General features: G+C 41.1%; 1 protein-coding gene across 3 annotated transcripts in view; it reads right to left on the bottom strand.

Annotated features, from left to right (window-relative positions):
- The window catches only part of LOC135540425 (poly(rC)-binding protein 2-like), a 193,142-nt gene that overhangs the window by 82,426 nt on the left and 98,216 nt on the right, over nt 1-12,500 (bottom strand). For all 3 annotated transcript variants that reach the window (XM_064967049.1, XM_064967048.1, XM_064967052.1), the window contains exon 2: nt 1,773-1,954. In XM_064967049.1, coding sequence (XP_064823121.1) covers nt 1,773-1,880 — 108 coding nt within the window. In that variant the 5' untranslated portion in view covers nt 1,881-1,954. The remainder of the gene's footprint in view (nt 1-1,772; nt 1,955-12,500) is intronic.

Here is a 12,500-nt window from a genome sequence, read left to right on the forward strand (position 1 = left end):
ACCGTCTCACGGTAATCGATTGTTAATTAACATAAACAGTCTCACGGTAATCGATTGTTAATTAACATAAACAGTCTCACGATTGTAATCGATTGTTCATTAACATAAACAGTCTCACGGTAATCGATTGTTCATTAACATAAACAGTCTCACGGTAATCGATTGTTCATTAACATAAACAGTCTCACGGTAATCGATTGTTCATTAACATAAACAGTCTCACGGTAATCGATTGTTAATTAACATAAACAGTCTCACGGTAATTGATTGTTCATTAACATAAACAGTCTCACGGTAATCGATTGTTCATTAACATAAACAGTTTCACGGTAATCGATTGTTAATTAACATAAACCGTCTCACGGTAATCGATTGTTAATTAACATAAACAGTCTCACGGTAATCGATTGTTAATTAACATAAACAGTCTCACGGTAATCGATTGTTAATTAACATAAACAGTCTCATGGTAATCGATTGTTCATTAACATAAACAGTCTCACGGTAATCAATTGTTCATTAACATAAACAGTCTCACGGTAATCGATTGTTCATTAACATAAACAGTCTCACGGTAATCGATTGTTAATTAACATAAACAGTCTCATGGTAATCAATTGTTCATTAACATAAACAGTCTCACGGTAATCGATTGTTAATTAACATAAACAGTCTCACGGTAATCGATTGTTAATTAACATAAACAGTCTCACGATTTGTTAATTAACATAAACAGTCTCACGGTAATCGATTGTTCATTAACATAAACAGTCTCACGGTAATCGATTGTTAATTAACATAAACAGTCTCACGGTAATCGATTGTTCATTAACATAAACAGTCTCACGGTAATCGATTGTTAATTAACATAAACAGTCTCACGGTAATCGATTGTGAATTAACATAAACAGTCTCACGGTAATCGATTGTTAATTAACATAAACAGTCTCACGGTAATCGATTGTTCATTAACATAAACAGTCTCACGGTAATCGATTGTTCATTAACATAAACAGTCTCACGGTAATCGATTGTTAATTAACATAAACAGTCTCACGGTAATCGATTGTTAATTAACATAAACAGTCTCACGGTAATCGATTGTTCATTAACATAAACCATCTCACGGTAATCGATTGTTCATTAACATAAACAGTCTCACGGTAATCGATTGTTAATTAACATAAACAGTCTCACGGTAATCGATTGTTAATTAACATAAACAGTCTCACGGTAATTGATTGTTAATTAACATAAACAGTCTCACGGTAATCAATTGTTCATTAACATAAACAGTCTCAAGGTAATCGATTGTTCATTAACATAAACAGTCTCACGGTAATCAATTGTTCATTAACAGAAACAGTCTCATGGTAATCGATTGTTAATTAACATAAACAGTCTCACGGTAATCGATTGTTCATTACGGTAATCGACATCCACAACAACCACGTTGTTCCCTACTCAGTTTCAACCTGGTATTGAACCTCTTTCTTCACATGTATCGATCACAGTGAGGTGAGTTTTAAAAGCACTGATACTGTTTTGATGATGTGTTTTGATGTGATTTTCCATTTCATTTGCATTGATGTCAGAGAGGTTAGAGGGACAATAGAGCCCTGAGTACCAGGCCATTAGCGACCCAATGACAGTTTGTGAGTTGTCCAGAGTGCACAAATGGAGATTACTCAACGGTCAAGTACGATTTCACTGCGGTCGTGTCTCATGACTGCTGGTGTGGCAGTAATGCAACAGCCCAATGTGAGACCTACCTTTCCGTGCATGAGGAGCCGTAGCGTGAGGGTGACGTTCATGCCCCCCTCTTCAAAGTCCTGCTCACAGTTCATGTTGATGTGGGAATGAGACACAGGTAGACGCATGGAAGATGCTCTACAGACAGACAGACAGACAGACTCTCAGGGTGAAGGTTGGTTCTCTCTCTCCTCACAGCTCTCTGTAGGGACACACGGGAAGGATAAAACATTGATATTATTGATTATATTCATTATTGATTATTAAAATGAATGACAGAGGGGGTCTCTCCTCACAGCTCTCTGTAGGGACACACAGGAAGGATAAAACATTGATATAATTTATTAACGGTAATTTATTGTTACTACAAGGCATCCCAGCGAACTGAACAACTAGATTATTAATACGGATTTATATCATCCGTATACATAGAAATGCAACCAGACACTTGAAGATGTACATCGGTGACAAGCTTTAACATACTGTCACACCCTGATCTGTTCCACCTGTCTTGTGCTTGTCTCCACCCCCCTCCAGGTGTCGCCCATCTTCACCCATTATCCCCTGTGTATTTATACCAGTGTTCTCTGTTTGTCTGTTGCCAGTTCGTTTTGTTTTCGTCAAGTCTACCAGCGGTTTTCCCCTCTGTTCCTGTCTTTCTCTAGTTCCTGTTTTCCTGGGTTTGAACATTTCTGCCTGCCCTGACCCTGACCCTGACCCTGACCCTGAGCCTGCCTGCCTGCCGTTCTGTACCTTGTGACACTGCCTTGGATTACTGACCTCTGCCCTGACCCTGACCCTGAGCCTGCCTGCCGTTCTGTACCTTGTGACACTGCCTTGGATTACTGACCTCTGCCCTGACCCTGAGCCTGACCCTGAGCCTGCCTGCCGTTCTGTACCTTGTGACACTGCCTTGGATTACTGACCTCTGCCCTGACCCTGACGCTGAGCCTGCCTGCCGTTCTGTACCTTGTGACACTGCCTTGGATTACTGACCTCTGCCTGCCCTGACCCTGAGCCTGCCTGCCGTTCTGTACCTTGTGACACTGCCTTGGATTACTGACCTCTGCCTACCCTGACCCTGAGCCTGCCTGCCGTTCTGTACCTTGTGACACTGCCTTGGATTACTGACCTCTGCCCTGACCCTGACCCTGAGCCTGACTGCCGTTCTGTACCTTGTGACACTGCCTTGGATTACTGACCTCTGCCCTGACCCTGACCCTGAGCCTGCCTGCCGTTCTGTACCTTATGACACTGCCTTGGATTACTGACCTCTGCCTGCCCTGACCCTGACCTCTGCCTGCTCTTGACCTTTCACTTGTCTGCCCCCCTGTTTTTGTAATAAACGTTTGTTACCTTGAAACGGTCTGCATCTGAGTCTCCTGAGATGTGACACAGAGAGAGAAACAGACCATTACATTGTTGTGGGAGCTGGGCCCAGAGTTGAGTCTTAATCTAACAACGGAAATGACGGCTATCTTCTCAAACTCCTCTGCATATCGACAGCTATCTTCTCAAACTCCTCTGTATAACGAAGGGAACGACAGGTATCTTCTCAAACTCCTCCGTATAACGACAGCTATCTTCTCAAACTCCTCTGTATAACGAAGGGAACGACAGGTATCTTCTTAAACTCCTCTGCATATCGACGGCTATCTTCTCAAACTCCTCTGCATAATGACGGCTATCTTCTCAAACTCCTCTGTATAACGACGGCTATCTTCTCAAACTCCTCTGCATAACGACGGCTATCTTCTCAAACTCCTCTGCATATCGACAGCTATCTTCTCAAACTCCTCTGTATAACGACGGGGACGTAGGTTAGGTTTCATTAACAAGCTCCTTTTTGTTTCAGAGACAGGACCGACAACTAGGTAGGAGGCATTATACTAGGTAGGAAGTAGGAGGCGTGACACCATGATAAACACAGATACCATGATGCAGTGGTACTGTCAGTAGGGTTTTATAGATACATGTTGATATACTGTCAGTAGGAATATCTACAGTGCCTTGCGAAGGTATTCACCCCCTTGGCATTTTTCCTATTTTGTTGCCTTACAACCTGGAATTAAAATAGATTATTGGGGGGTTGGTATCATTAGATTTACATAACATGCCTACCACTTTGACGATACTAAATATGTTTTATTCAGAATCAAACAAGAAATAATACATAAAAACTGAAAACTTAAGCGTGCATAACCAGTCACCCCCCCAAAGTCAATACTTTGCAGAGACATCTTTTGCAGCCATTACAACTGCATGTCTCATAGGGTATGTCTCTATAAGCTTAGCACATCTAAGCAAATTAGACTATTAGGCACATTTGGCCTCTCTGGTTGCTCGGTCTTCATGGTGCTGCTTGCTTGGTGGTGCCCCTTGCTTTAGTGGTGTTGCAGACTCTGGGGCCTTTCAGAACAGGTGTATATATAGTGAAATCATGTGACACGTAGATTGCACACAGGTGGACTTTATTTAACTAATTATGTGACTTCTGAAGGTAATTGGTTGCACCAGATCTTATTTAGGGGCTTCATAGCAAAGGGGGTGAATACATACAGTATGCACGCACCACTTCTCAAACAGAGATACCCTGATACCATGATCAACAGACATTATACCCTGACACTATGATAAACAGAGATACCCTGACACTATGATAAACAGACATTATACCCTGACACTATGATAAACAGAGATACCCTGACACTATGATTAACAGAGATACCCTGACACTATGATAGACAGAGATACCCTGACACTATGATTAACAGAGATACCCTGACACTATGATAGACAGAGATACCCTGACACTATGATAAACAGAGATACCCTGACACTATGATTAACAGACATTATACCCTGACACTATGATTAACAGAGATACCCTGACACTATGATAGACAGAGATACCCTGACACTATGATTAACAGACATTATACCCTGACACTATGATAGACAGAGATACCCTGACACTATGATTAACAGAGATACCCTGACACTATGATAGACAGAGATACCCTGACACTATGATAGACAGAGATACCCTGACACTATGATTAACAGAGATACCCTGACACTATGATAGACAGAGATACCCTGAGACTATGATAAACAGAGATACCCTGACACTATGATAGACAGAGATACCCTGACACTATGATAAACAGAGATACCCTGACACTATGATTAACAGACATTATACCCTGACACTATGATCAACAGACATTATACCCTGACACTATGATTAACAGAGATACCCTGACACTATGATTAACAGAGATACCCTGACACTATGATAAACAGAGATACCCTGACACTATGATTAACAGAGATACCCTGACACTATGATAAACAGAGATACCCTGACACTATGATAGACAGAGATTATACCCTGACACTATGATTAACAGAGATACCCTGACACTATGATCAACAGAGATACCCTGACACTATGATAAACAGAGATACCCTGACACTATGATAGACAGAGATACCCTGACACTATGATAGACAGAGATACCCTGACACTATGATTAACAGACATTATACCCTGACACTATGATTAACAGAGATACCCTGACACTATGATAGACAGAGATACCCTGACACTATGATTAACAGAGATACCCTGACACTATGATTAACAGAGATACCCTGACACTATGATTAACAGAGATACCCTGACACTATGATTAACAGAGATACCCTGACACTATGATTAACAGACATTATACCCTGACACTATGATAAACAGAGATACCCTGACACTATGATTAACAGAGATACCCTGACACTATGATTAACAGACATTATACCCTGACACTATGATAAACAGAGATACCCTGACACCATGATTAACAGAGATACCCTGACACCATGATCAACAGAGATACCCTGACACTATGATAAACAGACATTATACCCTGACACCATGATCAACAGACATTATACCCTGACACTATGATTAACAGAGATACCCTGACACTATGATTAACAGAGATACCCTGACACTATGATTAACAGAGATACCCTGACACTATGATTAACAGAGATACCCTGACACTATGATTAACAGACATTATACCCTGACACTATGATAAACAGAGATACCCTGACACTATGATTAACAGAGATACCCTGACACTATGATAGACAGAGATACCCTGACACTATGATAAATAGAGATACCATGACACTATGATAAACAGAGATACCCTGACACTATGATAAACAGAGATACCCTGACACTATGATAGACAGAGATTATACCCTGACACTATGATTAACAGAGATACCCTGACACTATGATCAACAGAGATACCCTGACACTATGATAAACAGAGATACCCTGACACTATGATAAACAGACATTATACCCTGACACCATGATAGACAGAGATTATACCCTGACACTATGATTAACAGAGATACCCTGACACTATGATAGACAGAGATACCCTGACACTATGATTAACAGAGATACCCTGACACTATGATTAACAGAGATACCCTGACACTATGATTAACAGAGATACCCTGACACTATGATTAACAGAGATACCCTGACACTATGATTAACAGACATTATACCCTGACACTATGATAAACAGAGATACCCTGACACTATGATTAACAGAGATACCCTGACACTATGATTAACAGACATTATACCCTGACACTATGATAAACAGAGATACCCTGACACCATGATTAACAGAGATACCCTGACACTATGATTAACAGAGATACCCTGACACAATGATAAACAGAGATACCCTGACACTATGATAGACAGAGATACCCTGACACTATGATAAACAGAGATACCCTGACACTATGATTAACAGACATTATACCCTGACACTATGATCAACAGACATTATACCCTGACACTATGATAAACAGAGATACCCTGACACTATGATAAACAGAGATACCCTGACACTATGATCAACAGACATTATACCCTGACACTATGATAAACAGAGATACCCTGACACCATGATCAACAGAGATACCCTGACACTATGATAAACAGACATTATACCCTGACACCATGATCAACAGACATTATACCCTGACACTATGATTAACAGAGATACCCTGACACTATGATTAACAGAGATACCCTGACACTATGATTAACAGAGATACCCTGACACTATGATTAACAGAGATACCCTGACACCATGATAAACAGAGACACCCTGACACTATGATTAACAGAGATACCCTGACACTATGATAAACAGAGATACCCTGACACTATGATTAACAGAGATACCCTGACACTATGATAGACAGAGATACCCTGACACTATGATAGACAGAGATACCCTGACACTATGATAGACAGAGATTATACCCTGACACTATGATTAACAGAGATACCCTGACACTATGATTAACAGAGATACCCTGACACTATGATAAATAGAGATACCATGACACTATGATTAACAGAGATACCCTGACACTATGATCAACAGAGATACCCTGACACTATGATCAACAGACATTATACCCTGACACTATGATTAACAGAGATACCCTGACACTATGATCAACAGACATTATACCCTGACACTATGATTAACAGAGATACCCTGACACTATGATCAACAGACATTATACCATGACACTATGATTAACAGAGATACCCTGACACTATGATCAACAGAGATACCCTGACACTATGATCAACAGACATTATACCCTGACACTATGATAAACAGAGATACCCTGACACTATGATCAACAGACATTATACCATGACACTATGATCAACAGAGATACCCTGACACCATGATTAACAGACATTATACCATGACACTATGATCAACAGAGATACCCTGACACTATGATAAACAGAGATACCCTGACACTATGATCAACAGAGATACCCTGACACTATGATTAACAGAGATACCATGACACTATGATAAATAGAGATACCATGACACTATGATAAACAGAGATACCCTGACACTATGATTAACAGAGATACCCTGACACTATGATTAACAGAGATACCCTGACACTATGATAAACAGAGATACCCTGACACTATGATAAACAGAGATACCCTGACACTATGATAAACAGAGATACCCTGACACTATGATAAACAGAGATACCCTGACACTATGATAAACAGAGATACCCTGACACTATGATAAACAGAGATACCCTGACACTATGATAAACAGAGATACCCTGACACTATGATAAACAGAGATACCCTGACACTATGATAAACAGAGATACCCTGACACTATGATTAACAGAGATACCCTGACACTATGATAGACAGAGATACCCTGACACTATGATAGACAGAGATACCCTGACACTATGATAGACAGAGATACCCTGACACTATGATAAACAGAGATACCCTGACACTATGATAAACAGAGATACCCTGACACTATGATAAACAGAGATACCCTGACACTATGATAGACAGAGATACCCTGACACTATGATAAACAGAGATACCCTGACACTATGATAAACAGAGATACCCTGACACTATGATCAACAGACATTATACCCTGACACTATGATAAACAGAGATACCCTGACACTATGATAAATAGAGATACCATGACACTATGATAAATAGAGATACCATGACACTATGATAAATAGAGATACCATGACACTATGATAAACAGACATTATACCCTGACACTATGATAAACAGAGATACCCTGACACTATGATAAACAGAGATACCCTGACACCATGATCAACAGACATTATACCCTGACACCATGATCAACAGACATTATACCCTGACACTATGATAAACAGAGATACCCTGACACCATGATTAACAGACATTATACCCTGACACTATGATTAACAGACATTATACCCTGACACTATGATAAACAGAGATACCCTGACACTATGATAAACAGACATTATACCCTGACACTATGATAGACAGAGATACCCTGACACTATGATAAACAGAGATACCCTGACACTATGATAAACAGAGATACCCTGACACTATGATAAACAGAGATACCCTGACACCATGATCAACAGACATTATACCCTGACACTATGATAAACAGAGATACCCTGACACCATGATTAACAGACATTATACCCTGACACTATGATTAACAGACATTATACCCTGACACTATGATAAACAGAGATACCCTGACACTATGATAAACAGACATTATACCCTGACACTATGATAAACAGAGATACCCTGACACTATGATAAACAGAGATACCCTGACACTATGATTAACAGAGATACCCTGACACTATGATAAACAGAGATACCCTGATACCATGATAAACAGAGATACCCTGACACCATGATCAACAGAGATACCCTGACACTATGATTAACAGACATTATACCCTGACACTATGATAAACAGAGATACCCTGACACTATGATAAACAGAGATACCCTGACACTATGATTAACAGAGATACCCTGACACTATGATAAACAGAGATACCCTGATACCATGATAAACAGAGATACCCTGACACCATGATCAACAGAGATACCCTGACACCATGATAAACAGAGATACCCTGACACTATGATAAACAGAGATACCCTGATACCATGATAAACAGAGATACCCTGACACTATGATAAACAGAGATACCCTGATACCATGATAAACAGAGATACCCTGACACCATGATCAACAGAGATACCCTGACCCCATGATGTGTCTATGTGTCTATAATGCTGATATGCTGCTGTTTCCATGGTCATGTGACCTTTACTCAGCATTCCACGTAACAATCTACCAATAGCACGTGTGTATACGTCAAGGCTGTGCAGCAACGAAAAGGTCCGACCGAGCCTGTGAACATGGATTTAATTTCCAAGGAGCCAGGAGCGAACACAACAAATCAGCGCTGTGATTAAAACATGACTTGGGGGGGAAAAGCTGTCAAAAAACCTAAGTGGGAATTAAGTTGATCCTCTGGCCGGGACAATACCATCCTACAGACAGACAACACACAGATACCATCCTACAGACAGACAACACACAGATACCATCCTACAGACAGACAACACACAGATACCATCCTACAGACAGACAACACACAGATACCATCCTACAGACAGACAACACACAGATACCATCCTACAGACAGACATCACACAGATACCATCCTACAGACAGACAACACACAGATACCATCCTACAGACAGACAACACACAGATACCATCCTACAGACAGACAACACACAGATACCATCCTACAGACAACACACAGATACCATCCTACAGACAGACATCACACAGATACCATCCTACAGACAGACATCACACAGATACCATCCTACTGACAGACATCACACAGATACCATCCTACAGACAACACACAGATACCATCCTGCAGACAACACACAGATACCATCCTACAGACAACACACAGATACCATCCTACAGACAACACACAGATACCATCCTACAGACAGACAACACACAGATACCATCCTACAGACAGACAACACACAGATACCATCCTACAGACAACACACAGATACCATCCAACAGACAACACACAGATACCATCCTACAGACAACACACAGATACCATCCTACAGACAACACACAGATACCATCCAACAGACATCACACAGATACCATCCTGCAGACAAACATCACACAGATACCATCCTACAGACAGACAACACACAGATACCATCCTACAGACAGACAACACACAGATACCATCCTACAGACAACACACAGATACCATCCTACAGACAGACAACACACAGATACCATCCTACAGACAGACAACACACAGATACCATCCTACAGACAGACAACACACAGATACCATCCTACAGACAGACAACACACAGATACCATCCTACAGACAGACAACACACAGATACCATCCTACAGACAACACACAGATACCATCCTACAGACAACACACAGATAACATCCTACAGACAGACAACACACAGATACCATCCTACAGACAGACAACACACAGATACCATCCTACAGACAGACAACACACAGATACCATCCTACAGACAGACAACACACAGATACCATCCTACAGATAGACAACACACAGATACCATCCTACAGACAGACAACACACAGATACCATCCTACAGACAGACAACACACAGATACCATCCTACAGACAAGACACAGATAACATCCTACAGACAGACATCACAAAGATACCATCCTACAGACAACACACAGATACCATCCTACAGACATCACACAGATACCATCCTACAGACAGACAACACACAGACACCATCCTACAAACATCACACAGATACCATCCTACAGACAAACATCACACAGATACCATCCTACAGACAACACACAGATACCATCCTACAGACAACACACAGATACCAACCTACAGACAAACATCACACAGATACCATCCTACAAACATCACACAGATACCATCCTACAGACAGACAACACACAGATACCATCCTACAGACAGACAACACACAGATACCATCCTACAGACAGACAACACACAGATACCATCCTTCAGACAGACAACACACAGATACCATCCTACAGACAGACAACACACAGATACCATCCTACAGACAGACAACACACAGATACCATCCTACAGACAGACATCACACAGATACCATCCTACAGACAGACAACACACAGATACCATCCTACAGACAGACATCACACAGATACCATCCTACAGACAACACACAGATACCATCCTACAGACATCACACAGATACCATCCTACAGACAGACAACACACAGACACCATCCTACAAACATCACACAGATACCATCCTACAGATAAACATCACACAGATACCATCCTACAGACAACACACAGATACCATCCTACAGACAACACACAGATACCAACCTACAGACAAACATCACACAGATACCATCCTACAGACATCACACAGATACCATCCTACAGACAGACAACACACAGATACCATCCTACAGACAGACAACACACAGATACCATCCTACAGACAGACAACACACAGATACCATCCTACAGACAACACACAGATACCATCCTACAGACAGACAACACACAGATACCATCCTACAGACAACACACAGATACCATCCTACAGACAGACAACACACAGATACCATCCTACAGACAGACAACACACAGATACCATCCTACAGACAGACAACACACAGATACCATCCTACAGACAACACACAGATACCATCCTACAGACAGACAACACACAGATACCATCCTACAGACAACACACAGATACCATCCTACAGACAGACAACACACAGATACCATCCTACAGACAACACACAGATACCATCCTACAGACAACACACAGATACCATCCTACAGACAGACAACACACAGATACCATCCTACAGACAGACAACACACAGATACCATCCTACAGACAGACAACACACAGATACCATCCTACAGACAGACAACACACAGATACCATCCTACAGACAGACAACACACAGATACCATCCTACAGACAACACACAGATACCATCCTACAGACAGACAACACACAGATACCATCCTACAGACAGACAACACACAGATACCATCCTACAGACAGACATCACACAGATACCATCCTACAGACAGACAACACACAGATACCATCCTAAAGACAGACATCACACAGATACCATCCTACAGACAGACAACACACAGATACCATCCTACAGACAGACAACACACAGATACCAACCTAC

Source organism: Oncorhynchus masou, chromosome 5, assembly GCF_036934945.1.
Source record: "Oncorhynchus masou masou isolate Uvic2021 chromosome 5, UVic_Omas_1.1, whole genome shotgun sequence".
NCBI classification, from domain to species: Eukaryota; Metazoa; Chordata; class Actinopteri; order Salmoniformes; family Salmonidae; genus Oncorhynchus; species Oncorhynchus masou.